This window comes from Haemorhous mexicanus, chromosome 1, assembly GCF_027477595.1.
Source record: "Haemorhous mexicanus isolate bHaeMex1 chromosome 1, bHaeMex1.pri, whole genome shotgun sequence".
Lineage (NCBI taxonomy): Eukaryota > Metazoa > Chordata > Aves > Passeriformes > Fringillidae > Haemorhous > Haemorhous mexicanus.
Genome location: NC_082341.1, coordinates 70,818,686 through 70,839,543, shown reverse-complemented (window position 1 = coordinate 70,839,543; position 20,858 = coordinate 70,818,686). Strand labels below are relative to the sequence as shown.

Sequence of the window (20,858 nt, the reverse complement as noted above, 5' to 3'; positions counted from 1 at the left end):
ATAGCCAAGAAAATTCCATTTAGGTCTTCTTTTACCAGCCCCAAATGCTACTGCTAAACAGCAAAAAACCTACTGAGCATAGGAGTTCTGCTGTGTCAGGGGCATCAGCTGGCAATGTGGACTAAACAGGAATATGAGGACCAGCTTTGGTGGCAGCAAACCATGTCCCTTCTAGTCATCCACAAAAGGGTCACTGTTCCCTCCAGCCACCAAGTTACCCTTTTTCTCCTTTGCACCACAGCTGGAAACCAATTCTCTTAAACTCACTAGACATTTCTAGATATTTGAAAATCAGGTTAATTTTATGCTGCATTAGCTCAGCTAAGCAGCTTGCAGAGGGGTCCAACAAGCTCATGTGGCAGCACAAAGTACACATTGGGGACAGAAATGGATGGAAGCACAGGATGCTCCTTTTGGTGGCAGAGAGCTATTAAATCTGCTTACTGCAGCTCTCTCTCCAAGCCAGTGCCTTAGGCAACAAGTTGTTCACTTATTTGTGGCTTATTTGTCAATTATAGCAGCACTTTCCTAACTTGGTAATAAGTCTGCTTTCTCCACACTGATTCCATTTTAGGGAAGCCAAGCAAGATCCCTCATTCATTTCCCCTCTATACTTTCTATGGGTTCTTAGAGCCCCATTTACTGTGGTATTTTAATCAAATTCAATTGTATTTCATGCATGTTCCCTACTTCATAGAAAAGTCATGATTTGTCTCTTGCCCAAAAATTTTCAGTGACTATTCGGGAATTAAGATGCAATTTTGCTAGGAATGCTTGATCCAAATTACTGCAGTGCTGCAGGGGGCCTTTTCTCTCCCAGCTGGCTGGCGAGTTGCTGAGGTTTTATAAGATTTCCCTAATAGGCAACTCTTCTTCTTTTCCTGTTTTAATGAATGGCAAAAGAGTTAACTTGGGGCCATTAAAAGCACCAGCACTGGCAACTATGCTGGAAGGCACTGAAGTGACTGGGACAGCGCTGCAGAGCTGTTGTTTCAGATGCTTCAAGGTTTCCACTGAAATCACTTGAGTCATGTAAATTTTCCTTCCATCTTCAGCAGTACAAGACCACCTTTTTAAATTAAAGCTGAATCCTCAGCATCATTGGGGTATTCAATAATGTTTTAACTACTGCAATTTGAGGAATTATGATTTCCTCTTTTTAAGTTTAATACCCCAACACTAGCAGCACATAAGTCAGCGTTAAATCCTTAACACTATATCACAATGTTTGCCTAACAAGAACTTTAAAAAAGGAACAATTGAAAGGTTTGCAAAAAACGGCCTTCAACTCCCCGAAAGGTACTGTGTAAGCACAAGGTTGACATTACATTAGTCGTGTATTCAGTGAAATCAATGCCACTTCCAATTTCTTTTGGTCCTCTTGCTTCTTTAAGAAACCAAAACCCAGCCCTAAACTAAAGGCTTTGCTTGTATAATTAGAAAATACTTAATTTTAGACTAGCTTTACAGCTGCAATAAATTGTGTTGGTGGGAAACAAGTACGCCAAATATCAAATAGTTTGTGCTACTTAGCTCGATATAAATTACTCTGGAACAATTGACACGCTTTTACACTGTTTGTCCATCATGATTCTTTCAGGAACTTAAAAATCATTATGCAAAGGTTCCTAATGAATATCAAGTAGAAGGCACTCAAACCAATACTTAATACTGTTATTTATTTATAATTACATTGCATTAAAAGATTTTTCACTTACCAGTCGGCTATGCATCCTGTTATCAAGTGGCCAAAGATTAATCCTACGAGCAGGGAGAACTTAGCAATGTGGACTTTCCAGGCAGAATCACAAACAAGATCCCACTGGAAGTAAAAAACGAGATGGATAAATTGAATTAAATTAGTACCTCTGATGTGTTTAAACATACTAATACAGTGTAGAGATTCTTCCAAAGGTCAGTCCCAGCACAAGTGCAAGGAAATGGCAGAGAAAAGCTTTCCCCCTCAAGTCTAACCCCAGACCCCAAGAAGCAACCCGAAGCCTCATTTACCTCAGTGAGTTTAATCACATCCTTAATTATAAGATGACAATGTTTCACAATTAAGGGTCCCCCTTTCCAGGCCACAGGAGGTTAGCCTCAGGGGAAATCTCCATCAGGTGCTGGCAGTACCTATACTGGCGCTGCTGGAGTATTTCACCAGCCCAGCCCCAGACATCCATTACCAGAGCCCCACCAAGCTCACCAGCAGCAAGCCTGAAAATCTAAGAGCAAGTGCTTCAATTAATTTCCTCAGGGCTGCTTGGAAACCTTAGGAAAAGCAGCTCCTTGGCCACAGACCCCTAATGGCCATTTGCTCCAGGCTCTCACAGTGTCAAGATGCTTTTGCTTTCAGAAAAGCATCTTGATTTCCCTAGGTGGTGGAAGGGAGATGAAGACTGAATAAATGCACAGCTTGTCAGGACAAGTCCTGGCATGGAATAGCTGGAAGTCCCAGTGCAACTTCTTGGGACAGCAGCCCCACAGTGACTTTTCACAGCTCAGAGAGCAGACAGGATCTGAACCTCCACAATAAAGCTATGCTAATACTGAAATTAACCCTTCTGTCCAAAGAAAGGAGAAATGGACCACTAGGGCACTGCCTCAATCCCATGAGAAAGATAGGAACAACAAGGTTTCCAGGGAGGCTCCCCTAAACTCCAAGCCATTTTCCTCAGAGGCAGAGGAAACCAGAAGAACCAGGCTGCATTCCTGGCTTTAGCCCAACATCCTCATTGCCCTCAGACATGAAATGTAATCTTTCTTATGTGTAAAGTGTGGATAGTTACTCTTATACCCTTGAATAAATGTAAGAGGATATCTTTGCCCGTGGTTTGTGACGTGTTCAAATACTGATGGTAATGGCAGCCACACACTTTTCATGACAAATAAGTACAGCTAACTTTGGAGAGTCAGATACTCCAGAATTGAAACTTTGCAGAATAAATGGCTGTTTGTGTGTAATGTAATAGCAGCAGCCCTTCTGACACCAGTAACTGAGGTTTCATAGCCAAAAACACAAAGTAAAACTATGCAATTTATTTTTAAAAGGCAGATGCAACTTCAAAAAAAACTTCCCTCAAAAGAGTTCAATTAGGTGCACTGCACTTTTAAGCCTTTCCATGACGCACAGCCCTTCCACAAACAAGGCAAGACTCAGCCCCTCTGTCCAACACCACAGATTTCCTTGCTACAATACACACCTCTCCAAGAGGTATAGCAATTTTGTGACCATAAGATATGTGCCAGCACTCAGGCTCAGGCTTTTTGTTTAAATGTATTTGAGTTCCCCACTCATGATTTGTAGAAGTTGGGACATATATGTCTCATCTTCCACCCTACAGACTGGAGGCAATAAAGAACCATAAGTAAGTAGCATGAGGAAGGATTTTTTTCCACCAAATAGCTATGAATAATTTGCAGTAAAGAACTCAGCAAGGCACCACGGATTGCTCTCCTAAAATGTTGACTTTTCAGAAGCAAGTAGAGGAAATGCAATTACCAACAGTAGCAATTCTAGAACCAATCTCCAGCGAGCAAACAAAAATATCTGCCTAGACAAGCTACAAACAAAACAAAATCCAGAAGACACATCTGAGGCAGAGGCAGACTTTAAAATTCTCCAGATTCCTTGTCACAATCCAGAAGATGTATATGCTGCTTAAAATTGATAAATCATTTTTTTTGATAGATAAAAAATTAAGTTTCTGAAAGATAATAATATTTATACAAGAACAGATTTTAAAATTCAATAATTTGTTTTTATATTAATTGATGTCAGAGGAACAGTAGTGTCTTCCAAGTGCAAAAAGGAAAAGGAGATATCCTGGTGCCTTTCCATTCTCACAGCTTGCTGTTGCTAGCCAGTGCTAGCCGGCCCTCGCACAAGCCCCAGGCAGGGAATGTGCAGTACCACATTACATGGAGGCAAAGGCTTGTGGCTGGAAGAGCCAAAATCTCATCAAGGGCTGTTGTGAAATTTCAGTCCAGGACAACAGATGTCAAACCCCTCTGGCACACTGGCACAGAGAGCAAGAGTTTAAAAGCAGGAGAAAAGTCAGTCTATCAGTTTGTCCTTCAGTGGTGCCCAAAACACGCCCACCCCTCTCGATTACTTATCTGCAAGTCATCCCTTGTTTGTTTGTTTTTGAGGCTATTGTCCAACTCCCCAGCTGCTCTGAAAACAAAAACATCTATTTCCTTGCAAACCCTGCATCTGGCCCTTTCCTGCCCTCTGTGAAGCCTCACTGCAGGCCAGCAGAAATCAGAGCTGATCCTCCTCTACACGGGCAGACTCTTGACAGACCAGGCAGCCCCTGACCTTCCCAAAATACCTCCCTCTGCAAAATCCTCCAAATTTGTAAATACACAAATAGTGAAATATATCAACAGTTGCTTTAACACACAATGCTGGAGAATCTGCCATGACCCCCAATTACTTGCTCAGTACTAAGAGCTGACTTATATCCTAGTTTCTCCTCTGGCAGCTGTCACAAACCAGAGAGAGGTGACCATGAAGCAGTTACCCAAAATAAATTTGGCAGGACAGTTGTAGGTGCATTCAGCCTGCAAAGGGAAACGAGAATAAGGAGAAAGAATAAAAATGGATGCTGGAGTCAAGAGCAGCCTCAGGTAAAGATGACATTAATAGGACAAAATACGTATTTAATAGCAAGTGTATCATCCCCACATATCTTACACAGCAGCAGCAGAGCAAACCAGCAAAGCTTTGTCATGCTGAAAACACAGAGATTTTGCCAGAGACCTGTGTTCCCCCTTCCATTCCCCATGGAAAAGCCTCATCTTTGAAGAGCTAGAAATAAAGCAGGAACCTTTATACTGCATCAGTGCTGCCTCGCCCCTTACATACACCTGGGCTCAGCAGAGCAGAACAGAGCTGCCATGTGCCCACATGGCACAGCTGTGCCCAGAGCCATGGCAGGTCCTGCTCCAAGCACCGGCAGTTTCATCCTGCAAAGGTGACACTCAGATTTGCTCCAAGGAGAAAGGAGTGACAAGTTCCCATGCAGAACAAAACACTGGGATGGGCAGAGCTGATGACAGTTCAAGTGACACTCCAAGTAAATCTGCACTGGGAGATTGTTTTGGCTGGAGACTGGACAGTAATCCTCTACCACCTCTTGTAAAGGGTAGATTTATCTGTTACAAGCCGGGAAACCATTAAATCCTATAACTGCTCTGGCTGAATCCCCTGGTATGCCACTTGGGAGCTGACAGTGCCAAGCCTGAAGAAAGAATACTTCTAACCTTTCCCTGGGATTTCTCTGTGTGCCCCTGGGTTTTGTAAGTCTTTCTGTCCTCCCAACACAAGAGAGAGATCAGATGAAGTGACTTGCAAAACAAAAAGAACTGTATTGTCATGCCAAAACAAAAATAACTATATGTAAAATATGTTGGTAGAAAAGGAACATTAAAGAGCAAAAGCTTCTTTTTCATAGCAGTACAGCAACATAGAGAATATGCCACTTATGCAGATGTGCAATGTATTGCAAGTGATTTTTTCATGTTGTGACAGGGTATTTTGGTCAAAGCTGAAGGAGTCACACCTTCAGGAGCCTAATGTTTAACTGGTATCAGTGAGTCACCACCCATGCTGTGACTCACTATAATTCACGGCAAGATGGAGGACTATTTAAAACATGGGATGCTTAGGAAGACACCTGGCAAAAGGTAACACACCCAAATAGTAACCATCATGTAACTTCTTTGCAAAGGGTGAAAATCTGGACAGGGCTCATGCCATGCATCAGTATCTGCACTGCTCTAAGTTATAAAGCTGAAGTCTGCTGCATGTTTGTAGCTACAAACACAAGCTGTCTGAATTAAGGGCTCTTGTCTCAAAAGCCCTTGCACTTCGGTGGGCCATAATGCTGTCTGTGGTACCCAAGCACACTGAATAGCCAGTGCTAACAGGTGATGCCTGCTGAGGATTTGGCTGGTTCTACTTTCACCACCTCATCACAAGATACGCAAGGCAGACCCTTCTGTCCTAAATGAGAAAGCAGGAGAGGTTCTCTGGTACAATGCTAACCCAGAGTCTGGCACAAAAATCCCACGAGAGGGGCACTGGACACACACCCCCACTTCCCACACTGTGCTTTCACAGTCTGCTTCCAATGTGTGGGAGCTCAGCACATCACTCCTGATGTCCAGAGCTACCGAGAGAACCCTTGGGGGGCTCGGGAGTCCTGGAATGTTGCCAAAAGCACTTGGTGGCTTGATTTTGATCCATCTAGAGATGTGCCACCGATGTATGAGGAAATGGAACCTGTGAGAATCACTCGAGTGTAAATGGTGAAGGGAAGATATCATTATAGGGTGAATCACAAATTTTGGGGTTTCGGTACAGGGGGGTTGTAGAGACAAGATGGAGGAATCAGGGTGTGCCACCAGGCTCTTCCTTCTTCTTCCTGTCTTCCATCTTCTGGAGTGGTGTTGGCATTTGGGGATTGGTCTGGGATGAGAGTGGAGTTAGTGACGAAGATGATAGGTATTGGGGACAAAAATGTAAATATGATATACGTAGTTTTTGTTATAAAAGATGCGGCCGCCTTGGGGGTGGGCAGAGTGCCTTTGGCTGCCGTGCTGGTCAGATCCTTTGGGCAGAGAAAGGACTTTATAGATAAGAGATAATAAACAAAACTGAAGACCGAAAAAACCTAGCGTCCAGTCTCATCCTTTGAAGCCCAGCGTGCAAGAGCCTTCCTGAGCGTGTGTGGGGGCAGAGACAGACAGCTGACCCCATACAATGCTCGATGCCCAGGTTGCTGCTGAAAGAAAGCACGCCCTTCCCCAAACAGGTGGATGGCAGCTCTGCTGTGACTGCTCTCTGCAGTGGTTTCAGCAAGAAGACACCAGAGGATCACCAGAGCTGCTGCCTTGGAAGGCTCGAAGCCTGTCAGCAGGAATGAAGCTGCAGCCTTGGTCCTTCCCCAGCCAGGGGGCTGCTGTGTCAGCCTTCACACTCTCCATCTTGATGCCTCACATGCCGCTTATGACCTCCCAAACCCTTGAGTGAAGGTCCCTCTTGGGGAGTCCTGTCCTTTATGTATCACGTAGGTCACAGTGGCATCAAACCCTGCCTGGGGAAAAGCCAACAGCTTGCCTGCTCTTCAGGGAAAGATTTTAGGACCAATAAATGAAAATAAGAAACAATTCTTCATCAATGAGGTATGCTGGTCTCATCTCCCTTTGTTCCTCTCCTTCCTGTTCCATCTTTTTATAACCAAACCCTGTCAACTTACCCTGCACAGAACTAGAATCCATCTTCTACACAAACACCTTATCCACTGAGACTTTAAATTTGTGATGCCTTCATATTATCTTAGAGTGTTTTTTTTTCCTAAAAAACTACCTTAGAGTGTGTTTTTTTCCCAACAACCTGGACTAAAGTTAGTATAAAAAGAATAAAGTAATAAAAAAATACAGTTCTGTTTCTCATACAATATACATTCAAAAAGGCAGAACAGTCTCCAGGTACTTATTCCTGGAGGAAAAGCTCCAAGTCAGCAGACCAAGCATTATTAAAAAAAATCCCCAAACAAATAGGAAAGCAAAGCAGTCAGTAATTCTAATACAATATACCTACCAGTAATTCCTTTCCACAGAACTGAATAATCTGAGTAGTACTCATAATTACAGCCACAGGACAGCACTGTACCAAGATTTCCCTCTAGACTTCTAAAGGACATAATTTCCCTTCTCCCTTTCTCAGCCCCCTGCAAAAATGACACTCTTGTCAGCATTTAATCCTAAAGAAAGTGCATGAGACCCAGAAAGTGGTGTGATGCTCAACTCTACAGGAAATAAGTGTGCAGTAAAACCACACAAGGGAGGTTGCAGATGAAGCCTCCCAGAAGGATGCTCCAACTGCAACACCTAAATCTGGGGGGGTTTAGTGCCACAGGCATCTCTGTATCTCCTTCTCAGCCATGGCAACATGAGAGCATTTAAACTATTTAACCTTCAGGGTTCGGAGTAAGAGTACCTCTCCTTGGAGTTCACAGCTGGGCAAAGTACTCCTAATCTGTATTTTAAGTGTCAGTAAAGCATTCTTGAGAATGTGTGGCATTTTTGTGACCATCAGTACAATCAGCTGGGTGGAAATATCGAGATCACATTTTCAAATTAGAAAATTAGGTAGAGTACAAAACAAATAGAATTAATCCTGGAAGACTTGAAAAGAAGGTATAAAAATTAATAATTTTATTTTTTTTACCAGCCACATTCAGAACCAAACCTCTCCAAACGACAAATTTCCTTATGTTTTTAATCAGACACAAATGGACTGGAAACCAGAAGAGTCCTTAAAAACACAACACAAAAGAAAAACAACAAACCAGTTATTAAGAGGTTTTGTTGTTTGTTTTCTTGGAACAGCCACTCAAATAAGCCCACACCACACCTACGCTGGAATGCCTCAACCCAACACACAGTCAACACCTGACTTTCAAGCTACTTCCTCTCTCTATGATGCTACACCTCTAAAAGCCAAGTACATCTAACACTGCTCAGCTTTATCATAAGTGGATGTTTTTGCTGAAATCTTTGAACACTGCCTAAGCTCTTAGAATCTCAATACTTCAAAACAAAATTTTTACTGAGCAAGAACACACTGGTATTTTGAGAAGTTTATAATCATCCGGATTTGCAAGAGCTTTTACTCAGGTGGCAAGAGAAATATTGCTGGCACCACACAGTATGACCTTTAGCCTATTGTTATTATATGGCAAATATTCTATTATCATTATAATGCAAAGGTTCCATATTGCTAGAGTTTGGTACCTCCTTGATGTTTCTCGTGGGCAGCTCCTCCAAGCACTTACTCTTCCTTCTTCTCGCAGCATCCAACTGACTCCAATTCCCCCTAAACCAACCGACCCATTCTTTTATAGCACTCTTCTTCTTATTGGCTACAGCTGTGGCCTGTTAAAGTCAGGCCTGTTCCTAATCTCTAATAATTGGCTCAGCTGCAACTCCTTAGGGGTAAGATTACTTTCTATACTACCTTTAATTTCTTATATTGTATCTCCCTACATTAGCCCAACATCTGCCTTCTTCCCACTCCTAACAAGCCTGGGGTCCCTATCCCCATACACTGGAGCTTGCTAACTCAACAGATGCAAGGGCTTGTTTGATTCAGCTTCTTATCCAATTTGCTTTTCTTACAGAAATCAACGTTTTCTGTACTTTTCACTCTCAGAAACCAGTAAACCATTTTTGACCACAGCAGACACCTGACAAATAAAACTGCAGCCCAGAAAAATTACTTGTGAACAGTGAACACAAGGTCATGTACACAGAAATTGTCAGACTGTTTTAACTACGGACATGGCTGACCACCTGGGCAATGCACCATTTGAAAAGTAAAGCAAAGAAATGACTTTTGATTCTACCACAGGGACAAAGGTTTTGAGGACATGGGGAGGGAGAGGAGTGGGGAGAAAAAGAGGGGGTGGCACACGAGCCAGGGGACATGTGCTTAGCTGTCTTCCAAGAAAGATATAATTAGATTGTGCAGCAAAATATGAACCTGTGAAAACAGCTTCCATCCCTACAAAATAGTACAGGACTGCATAGCCATGGACTTCATAAGTTTCCTTAATGGTTTCTTAAGTTTAACATAGTTTAAGTTGCTGAAATACATCTCCTTGAAAACCACAATTTTCTGATATGCACATCTTAGCTGTGTAATTTCTGCATTAATTTGTTAAGTGCATTTATTTAGTCTGCTATTTCCTCCTTAAAAATAAAGCACAAAGGCTCAGTGCCACACATTAGTGTGTGAGCACCGATGCAGAGCACAGCACTTCCTCCTGGTGTGAAAACTTGGACTGTCATCACAATGGGAAACCTAAGGCACAGGTTTCCTCAAGCCGCTTGAAACTGGAGAGGCAGAGACACAGGGCCTCTTAGATTAATTACCTCGGAGTAAGCAGGCTGTGCCCACTGTGCTCCACGGGGAGATGCTGTCCTGCTCACAAGCAGCATGTGCGTGGTTCCATTCCCCCCCCAGGCAGCTGAAAGGCCTGGCTAAAGCCTTTCAGTCGTGGCTCACCTTTAAGGGACATGTCCCCAACCTGAAGAGAAGGCTCAAGCGACATTGCAGTCACAAAACAAGCTTGGAATTTCAAATATGCAAAAGGACACACATTGACTCCCTTTCAATGCCAGTAAACTAACTTGGAAAAGATTTTAAATTTAGTGTTCTACACTAGATTTTTCCTTAGTCTATGCCATAAGCAAAAAAACACCCTCCAAGCTCTCCACTGGGCACATCAAGAGAATTCTAAGATAATGCCCCCTGAGACAATGCAGAGCTGAAAAATTTCATCTAGCCTTCAACTTCACAATTTAGTCAGGAACAATTAGCTCTTTTATTCCCAAACTTGCTTTCATCACAGATTTGGCTATTTTTCTCCATTAGGAGAGGGAAGAAGGAAGTTTGCTAAGTAAATAATAATTGCTAATATACTAACAATTAAAATATGATTTGTTAAACATATGACAATCTTCTGAATACTCAACACGATTAAATCAACTTTAGTAGCATCCATTTACCACCCACTTCTCCATCAGTACTTCTTTTATTTTCAGTAGGAGTTCCCTTTATTCTGAGACATTTAGATCTCTTCCAGCCTTCGCCATCCACAGATTAGTCAACTAACTAGTTTCTCAGCTGATGTGATCTACTTAGTTTTTCCCAACTCCATAATGTCATCTAACATCAAAGAGCTGGGAGATACAAAATCTTGCTTGCAGCTTTCCTGCACAGTATTCATAATACTATATTAATAATTTTCCACAGAGCAGCATCAGGATATTTCAATATCTCTTTACATCTCTGTCCTGCAACTAAGGATCTTTTCTACATGTAGTCTGACACGATTAGAAGATTCCACCACAAAACTGACTTTAATTTTCAGTCTAGTCTTTGTTGTAAGACTGTAGCCAGTAGCCTCCCTCTGGCTGCATGAAAAGACCATGAGCAACCACGCCCATCCCTAGGACTGAGACACACACACACTGGAAAGTAGCATTTGAGTACCATTCCCCAGTTTTCAGCCGACAGCCACGTGTCAGCAGGATGAGATGCGTGCTGCTGGGAGTGACTTCGCAACCAAACTAAAAAAGTTAAGCTAGCTATCAAATTTGTGTTTAGAACTGGTCTAAGCACTGAAAATAGAAGCCACACGTAAGAAAACCCTGCAAAGTTGTAGTTAAATATTAACATTCACTATCATCTCATTATCAAAAATAAGTTAATGCTTTGTGGACTGGTATTTTTCAGGCTGCCAAAACATGCATGCACAAAATACGTTGACAAGGCTGACACAGCAAAACCTAGTTTACTATCTTGTTGGGCTTTTTTTAATCCAGGGGAAAAAACCCCACAAATTCAAGCACGGCATAAAACTCTGAAATGGAAAAGGGTGAAGCAGTAGACAAGAGGAAGAAGTCATTCCTCATGAGAAAAACTTGCCACCTTAGATAAAAAGATCAGACACCTTAACTCTGACATGCAATTACTGCTGCCGTGACCTTGCCCTCTCATCATTTGCAAACTACAGCTATTGCAACTCAGGCAAGAAGAAAAGGAGAGAGAAAAAAAACCCCAGGGTCTGGCATTAATTCAGACCTAAATAAATATTGAGGGTAGGGAAGAAGGGAGAAAAATATTCCACTTGGTTTACAAATCAGAAGGGGAAACTGGTCTGTCAAGCTTGTATTGTTCAAGCAGATGACATTTTACATAGCCATGGAAGACACAGCAGGGAAAAGGTCTTACAGTTTAATTTACAGTCCCTATCCTTAGCAATATTTGTAGGGTGGACATTGCAACACTGTCTGCATGATCATGGACTTTGGCCTAAAGGCCAGGAGGAAAGCAGGCAGCTCCAGAGTGCTGCAGAGTAGCAGGGAGACAGTACTTGGGCCAAAATGAATTCCTCCACCACTGTCTGAAGACAAAGAACCTTTTTTAGGGAACCAGACCACCCTGCTCTGAAAACAATGCACAAGGGCAACTATAAATCACTTGCTGCTGGAGAAGGCCAACATACTGCTTCCCTGCATCTCACAGGCAGCATTCCTGATTCTCACAGTTTTGCTCCTGGGGAATCTAGATAGGCATCCCAGAAATGAGAATCAGGATATATCCACTTACCTAATCTTTTGTTCTTGTTTTTCAGTGTTAACAAGCGGCAACTGGGGCTCTCCCAGATTATAAGAAAAAATAAAAAATGCTAACAAAGCCTTGTACTAGCCACTGAAATTTCCTACCCAGCCCATCATGCCCAGAGCATATTTAGCCTCTCCTCATCAGCTCACAGGACAGGCAGGAGGTTCCACCCCAAGCACGCCAGTCACACCAAGCATGACACTGATCCTTCTTTGTAGGAATAAAACTACCAATTGCATGTTCCCAGCAGGTATGACACAGCATGGATCAGCAGGAATAACTCAACACATGCATTAATCCCTGTTGTCTGCCAGTTTTTACAGGCTGGTGTGGGGGCAGGCTTCCCAGCACCAGCACTGGGTGTGGACCAGAGCAATTCCAGTAGTGCTGAGTAGTTATCAAATACTGAAATGGGGTTTGCCTGGAAACCTCTTCAACACACCCCAGATGACATGGATTGAAAGGGTGTTGAAACTCCTTTCTTCCTCCTTCTCAGGTTCCTTCCTTCCCCTTTGACTTTAAAAGGGAATTCAGAACACACACAAAGTCATCTGCAATCAAAAGTCAGCTGGTAAAAAATATAAAAATAAATTACGTTACACGTTTGAATTGAGGTGACCAAAACCTGAGAAAAGCTGTTTTGATGGAATTCGGTGCAAGAACTGAATACTGAGCACTGCTGCAAAGCTGCAGCTACAACAGGCTACTCTGATCTTCTGCACATTGTCTGCAGCAAACCCCAGTCCTTTGTTCCGTAGCAAGATCTCAGCCTAATTAATTCCACAGTTACTTGCGGCTAAGCCAGCGCCAGCCTGGCTGTGCTGAAGAAGAGCGGGAAGAGGAAGGAATATGAGAGGGAGGGAGTGAGAGTCGCTGTCCTGAGCAGGGATGACAGGTAGGCAGGAACAAATAGACTGACAGAAAAAACAAAAGATACACAAAAAGATATCAAAAAAGCACTGTATCTCTTTCAGCATTTTCTAACTCTAGCAGCTCTCCAGAACTTATTTGTTAAGATTTAAGACTTTCACCATTAGTATGGCCAAAGTTTTGAAGTTCAAGAAAACCATAAATCTTGTGTGCTATTCCAGATGTTGTTTCATTAAGAAATGAACCCCTGAAGTTTGGCTGTCTTGTAAGCCTCATCTCAACATTACCATCAGAACTGGCTCCAAATTACATGCCCTCCTGAGTGCCAGTTCTTTTCTTTGACAAATGCTTTAAAAAAACACGAGGTCACCTTTTATTACTGCAGTCTTGTAGCCAGGGTAAGAAGAGCTAAAACTGTTAGTGCACTTCAGAAATTTGGGGTTAGACTGCCTGCACAGCTGGTAAACATTCACCACAGCCAGCAATTTCTGTCACAACATGGGCAGGGTCGGTATATTTAAATTATGTGACAGAGATACAGGATGTATTAGGGAGTGGAAACAAAAACAAACAGAACCCCAAGCATTTCAAACATCACATCCATCCAGGAGGTTAAAAAAAAAAAAAAAAAAAGCAGTTGTTTGACACATGCACAAAAAGTTACTGATAGGAAAGGTTCAATAGCAAGCCTCGGAAAGCTAGGAATGTCTTAAAGAGATTTCAATACGGAATTACCTTCCTGAAGGATCATTGTTAGTTCTAGCAATGCTACAAACTATTTATGGTAAGCTGAAATCAGATTCCTGTAACCGAGACGCTTTATCTTAAGGGTGATATTAAACATGAACTGCAAGTACATTTCCTGTAGTGAAAAAGAATCCATGCCAGACAAAAACTCAAAACTACCTGAGTTCCAACGTCAGTATCAGTCTTAATCCAGTCTCTGTTTTTTAGACCAACTGCTTTAAAAGGCTTTGGCCATTACCTAACACCCCCAAATCAGTAAAACCAGTATCTAGGCTCACCAAGCAAGAAGCCTTGTGACATCACATTTGGTTATTTCAAACATCAGATTATTCACTGTCTGCAGGCAGAGGACAGTTCTTCATGTGGGAATTTGCAGGTGCTGTTCCCAAAAGAGCCATCCCCTTCCTTGATGTCCCTCACAAAGAAACTCACCCTGCTCTTTCAGGGTGTTGCTCACTTGTGCCCTGATAATCAGGACACTCTGTCACCACACTCAGTGTGTGCAAGCAGGCACCAGGGCAGCTGCAGCAGGACAAGCCAACAGCTCCCCTTTGCCTCCTCTTTACCAAAAAGATTTTGCAAGCCTGTGAAGGTTCAGAGCAGTAACCACTGACACTATCAGCTAACTTGCAGAGGGAAGAAGGAAAAAAAATAAAATAGTAGTAGATGTTTGTTTTGGTCTGGCAGTATTTCTGGATACCTCTAACCACAGGGACTTGTTGAGACCTTCAGTACCCGTTAGAAGCTGAGAGTTGCTCCAAAGCCTTGGCTGAAAGAAATTTAGAATAGACTTTTTGCCCTCTGCAAGTTCGGCCTTACAGGTCCCTACACCCCCTTCAATCTGTTCAGTGGAAACAAAGTGATGTAGTAGCTTCAATATTGCCACTTCTGACCCAACTACTGCAGTGGCCACAATAACTCAAGGTTTTCATTGATTTGGGACTAGGTAGAAGCCAGTCAGCCAGGAACTAACACTGACAAGACAAATCCTGTCAGTTGCAGAGAAAAAAAGAAGCATCAGCATTTCTAAAGTCTCTTTGCAGAGGCCAGCCAACTGGAGAATATGCAGAAACAAATGAGATTACAGGCACAAATGGGAGTAGAAAAGGGTGGCACAGTTCTTATTTTGGGAAGGACCTTGTCAGAGGGATCCCTTCAAAGTAATTAATAACTATATTCTGAAAGTCCATTTAAAATGTACACTTATCCTCTACCCAAAGAAATATTATTCTGCAAACTGTACCAAATTCATCATCACTCTTATCACAAAGAAATTTATATTTCTTTTAAGAGGAAGTTTTCTACCAGGCTAACAAGCTGAATCAGATGAAGGTGTGCCCAGAAAAGTGACAGAACTGCAATAAAAGCGAGGAGAAGGAAGACTGGTTAAGCACAGACATCTCCCCTTGCAGGAGTAAAGAGCACCAGTCATAGACCAAACCAATCCAAGTTCAGACATCCTTGCCCCTGGACCATTTGGCTCTTCTGACTTCAGTTCCACTTTTTTTTGGCAGGGACACTTTGCCAGAGGCTCAGCCAAATTGGCATAAAAATGTTTGAACCGGTGGCAAATAGGTAAAGTGATTGCCATATCGCTTTGGAAAGAAGATGACTCAACCCAAATCAAGTGGGAAGTTGAGAGCCAAGCGAACAGCATTGCAGGAAAACAAGGCATCTGGAGCATAAAAGCAGTCACAACAGGAATTCCCTTGTGACTAAACATGAAATATTATTACATTATTGCTCCAAGTAATTAAAATGCAGCCTTCAACCAACCACTTCCCTATTACGCCATCCCCAAGAGGTGGAATGATCTGGAACATTGCAAGTGCACACAGAGGGATGCTGTGCCATCAACCTCTGCAATTTAATCAAGCCCAGTCCTTGCCCATCATCAGCTTTTGGTCTCCATTATGGAAATCAGCATGCAGAACAGCAAACAACCCCAGCACTTAACACAATCAAACACAGAGCATGGATCATGCTAGTAACAGAGTGAAAAAACCAACAACCATCAATCCTGTAACTAAGAGCTTCCATGAAAACTTTGTCCCAAGAAAACAACTGGCTTTGCAGATGGTCAGAAGATGCAGGCACTAAGGAAGCTAGTGAGGGAGCTAGAAAAGTCCCTCCTGAACACATATTCCAGCTTTCCCTCGAAGCTTCATTGCTACATATGTTTAGTTATCACAATGTTGCTCGTTGTGTTAATGCTAATAATTTACCTGAAGCACCACTTTGCAAATGCCTAAAAGATCTCGGGCTTCCCCACAGAAAAAAAAAAAAAATAGTGTTTCTCAGCATCCTTCCTTTGGACACAGGTGAGATGATACATGGACCATTTAAAAGGCTTTTTTCTAGCCTTTTGGCTAAGGGCTGCTTTAGGATGCAACTCTCAAGAAATACACGTGTACTCTGTTTGTAACTGTATGGTGACGTTGATGTTGTGATAAAGAATAGATTAAAATCTTCAAAGAATCATTTTGCAGTGAAAAAGCCTTGCAAGTGAATTGTGCTAAGGGAAGATATTTATGTACAATCCAAGCTAAAGACCAAGATTTATGTGCCAAGTCAGGACATTAGCTCAGAAGGGTGATTTAACATGGCCAGTGGAATCCCTGTGGTTAAATTATGCATCTGACCTCTTCACTACGTGTATTTCAGCAGTGTTAAATAATAAGCACTATGTCCTTTATTACCATTTCCAGTTCTAATGACTGGCAGCACTATAAAAAGCACCGTTCCCAGTGACTCAGTCAAGCAGGTCAGGATAATGACAGTGTCTGACACAGCAATGCCAGTCTTTAAGAAAGGTGCAAGGCCATTGCTGGCTCCAGCAAACACTCAGAGAAGTGGGGCTAAACAAAGCACCCAGCAGGGCTGGAAATAGCAAGACCTCCACTCCATCAATCCCAAGCATGACATAGGCTGGGGGAAAACAGGCACCAGGGAAGGGACAGCTGAGAAAGCCTGCACAGGGATACAGCATCTGATGAAGGGTGTACCTTTAGAAGAGAGGCTGTGAAGACAGTGGAACTTCACACAGTTTAAGGACAGCTATCCTATCCCTGAGGAATGGGGGGAGCAGCGATGTCTCATATGCACGTACATCAGATACGCTTTGTGCTAAAGAACCAAAATTGTTTCATTGTTTCTGAATACAAGGCAATGATGGAGCATCCAGCAGCTGTTAGCTCAGACCACTGAAGGAAAGTACAAGAGGATTTACTTGCCAAACAAAAGCACATTTTTTATTAATATACTTTTGGCTCTCTTTATGATATTTCAATATAACCCCTGGCTACTACACAGATGAGCATATATTAGACTAAGATTTAATAAAACTCTATTTAGAAAGATGAGAACATTGCATAATACATTACAGAAATAAATGTATTTTTGAGGAGAGTTAAGAGTGATCTGAACATCCAGTCTCTTGAATTCATCCAGAGCAGCTCTTTCTCACAAAGGACAGTGAGATGCATGTAAGAGGAGTCAGCATTTACAAGAATTGCTCCCACAGTATCAGAGCTCCTGGGGATTGATAAGAAACAAAGTCCAAATCAAGCTATGATGATGTTCTGTCTGGGTTTTTCCTCTCTTTCTTCATTAGAATAAACACAGGCAACACCCCCACCCAGAAAACCCCCAAAACAAAAACAAAGCACAAACTAAAGAGGAATCCTGACCCCAAGAAAACAATCTAATTATAATTACATGGGATTACAAATCAAAGCAAAAAAGCTGCCAGGCTTTTGGAAGTGAACATACAAAAAAAAAAAAATAAAAACACCACACTGGAAAAACCCATAGTCTCAAAAGATGATTATTATTCTTTCTAATAGAAAACAAGACAGCAGGGGCCACAGATGTTTGTTTATCTCTTAAAATTGATCTGCCCTTTACAGCAAGTTCTTCCAAAGAACACTTTTTTTATTATCTCTAAAGAAGCATGCAAGACAGCAAACTAACTCTCCCTTGACCTTTTGTGGCCAACTTGATGATGACCTTCAAAAGATTCAAACATTTCCAAAAAAATTTTTTTTAAGTTTAGACTAAAAAAAATATTTCATGACAATTTTTTCATGCTAAAACTTCAGTCTTAAACCCCCAAATATATGAATAGCTCAGTCTCTGTATATAAACAAAAGAAAAACTGACCTTCTTAAATGTCTAATTTTCTTATGCATTTCTGTATCACAAACCAATCAGATCCAACATGTGCCTGTGTTTCTCTCATAAAAGGAATACCTTCCTTTTTAATTCATTCTGGGTTCAAGGTATTGAGGAATTTGCTTTTTCCCTGTTGCACACTCTTTCAAGGGAGACAAAGAGAAACCAAAATGATTTTCAATGATTCAATAAAAGTGCGTGCTGGCTGACCAAAGCACAATTATGTTGCTCATCTGATTGTTGCCTCGTTTCTTTATTCCAACTAGATAAACAGAGTTAAGCCAAAACACTGCTCCCAGGCAGGAAGTAATTTTTGCTGACCTTAGGAGGGGGTCTTGAGATTAAGGGAACTACTTCCCTGGTGTAACCATTTCATTTTACATTTCCAGGAGCTCCAGCTGCCTGTTAGTATCAATAAAGGGATTTTGCAGGGCCGATACTACAAACAAGCAAAAGCTTTCATGTGAAAAGGGAAGGTGATTTTTTGATATGCACTACTCAGCAAATACAAAGCAAGAGCAGAAAGCGGCACGGTCTCTTCAGCAGAAATTTTCCACTTTAGTCATTACATGGGGAAACACAAAACACAGCAGCATGCACTTTCTGCTTCTGGAGTAAAACAATTCGTGTGAGACATTTCTGTAATTCTTCTGCCCAGACAGTTTTCGAGAGAATAAGTACGTAACCAGAAGAATTCAAGAGAACTTTTGGGTTCTTTTACTCACAACAGTCACCATTTCTCCAGTTTCCCCCAAAATCAATCTGGTTTTTGCCATGTAGAGCTGCTTCAGTATACTTGCACAAAGATCAACCGGAGTCCTCTCCGCAACCCACTCCCCTTATCAGCTGGGGCACATGCCTCCAGCATCTTTCCCACAGACACCCAGAGACAGCAGGACAGTACCAGGAGCTCAAAGAGACACACAGGATCCCGTTTCAGGACATAACTTTGCAGCTTAGCTCTGCAACCAGTGTGCGGGTACAAATCCACAGGCTGGACACCTGGTGCGACACCCCGGGAGGGAAAGGGCTGCGCGGATGTGGGATTGGCTTTCTCCGGGCGGGAGGCTAACCCACGGGGACTTGACTGACCCAGCTGCAGCACCCAAGGACAGATCCGTATCGTGTCCGGCTGCTCCCCTTGCCTTGGAAAGAGCGGGGGCCGAGAGGGTCCGCGAGGGCTGGACAGGGAGGAGGACCGAGGGAAGTCGCCTTTCTCACCTTGCTCACGACGTTTTGGACGAGGCCGGCTCGGATGCGGTAGTGCCACTCGCGGCAGCCGCACTCGCTGGCGTTGCCCCCGGCGGGGGTGGGCAGCCCGGGCGGGGGGAAGATGCTCCCGTTGCCGCTGTGGTTGGCGTGGATCGGCGCCAGGGTCCCGCTCCAGTTGCCCTGCCCGTCCGCCTCCCGGCACCAGAAGTCGGGCTGGTCCAGGAGGAAGGAGTCCGAGAACTTGCTGAAGCCGATGACGAGCGCCGGGACCCAGGTGAGCAGCACCAGGGTCCGCTGGTACCGGCCGCCCAGCCCCCCAAGGAAGGGTAGCACCGAGCCGTCGTAGTCGAGGAGCAGCGGGCTGCAGGCGGCGGCGGGCGGCGGCACCGGCAGCGCCTGGATCTCGGCCCCGGCGGCGTTGGCGGGGGGAGGCCCCGGGGGGGCTGCGGCGCCCCCCCCCACGGCCCCCGGCACCGAGCCGTTCTCCTCGGGCAGCGGCCGGCCCCCGCCGCCCGCCTCACGGCGTCGGTCTATCGCCATCCAGCCGCCAGGGGAGGCTCACATAGGGGGGGCCGGGGCAGCCCCGGCTCCCTCGCGAGTCCTTCCCTCCCTCTGCTCCGCGCACACACTCACACACCTTGCAACGTAAGATATTGCACACACGCTCCCAGCCGAACCCGGCAGGAGACGGATGGGGGAGGGAGAGAGGGAGGAGGGGAGGAAGGACAGGGGCGAAGAAAGGGGGGAGGCACCGAGGGAGCCCCTCGCTCTCTCCGTTCCTCACCCGCAGCCTGCGGCCACGAACCGCTGCAGCTGCCGGCGGTGCCCCCCCGCTCCTCGCCTGTGCGTCAAGCTGCACTCATCCCAGCTCTCCCTTCCCCCTTCCGAGAGGCACCGCCGAAAAGCAAAGGAAGGATCCAGCCGGATCCGAGCATGCGATGGGCCAAAGGAGAGGAAGGGAGAAGGCGGGGAGGTTGGAAGAGAAAAGAGAAAAAAAGAAAAAACCCAGCCACCCTGAGAACCAAACCCTGCAACAACAAACCAAGCAAAACCGGTGCAGCAAGGCACCGAACACGCCTCCTCTCCCGGTTTTGGTGAGGAGGGGGAGGAGGGACAAGAGGGAAGGCAAAGGAAGGAGGAGAAAATAACAGCTCCCGACACGGCTTCCCCGCTTCCCGCACAGCTAAGGGCTCCCCCCCAGTCGCGGCAGCAGCGGCGGCGGCAGCCCCCAGCACCTCCCCGCCGACCCTTCGCAGCCCCGCGTCCCGTACATCTGGCTCTGCAGCAAGGGGCCCCGCCGGCCCCTCCGCGGCCCGGGCTGCGGACGCGGTCACCGCCGCCGCCACCGCCGTGCGCCTCCCGCGGCAGCCCGCTCGCCGCGCCGTGCCGCCGGCCGCACCTCCAGAGGCGGGCGGACAAACCCACCCGGCTCCTGGCCCTCCGCCTCCCGGCAGCCCCCACCTGCCGGCCCGGCGCCGGCGCCACCGCCCCCCGCTCCGCCCCCGCGATGCCGGGCGGCCGCACCTGCTCCCGCCGCGCCGCCGGCCCGGCCCGGCCCCCCGCCAGGGACCCGCCGCCGCCGGGGGCGGGCCGGCGCCGCGGGGCGGGGAGGGCGCGGGGCGGCTTCGCGGGGGCTCCGCGCCGCCCCGCGGCCGTG

General features: G+C 44.9%; 1 protein-coding gene across 2 annotated transcripts in view; it reads right to left on the bottom strand.

The window, feature by feature from the left end:
• The window catches only part of SLC22A23 (solute carrier family 22 member 23), a 110,089-nt gene extending 89,455 nt beyond the window's left edge, over nucleotides 1-20,634 (bottom strand). Inside the window, exons 1-2 of one of the 2 annotated variants that reach the window (XM_059853384.1) lie at nucleotides 19,211-20,634; nucleotides 1,719-1,822 (exon numbers count right to left, since the gene is read on the bottom strand). In XM_059853384.1, coding sequence (XP_059709367.1) covers nucleotides 1,719-1,822; nucleotides 19,211-19,741 — 635 coding nt within the window. In that variant the 5' untranslated portion in view covers nucleotides 19,742-20,634. The remainder of the gene's footprint in view (nucleotides 1-1,718; nucleotides 1,823-19,210) is intronic. The other variant, XM_059853376.1, reaches the window with a different exon arrangement.
• Nucleotides 20,635-20,858: the final 224 nt, after the last annotated feature.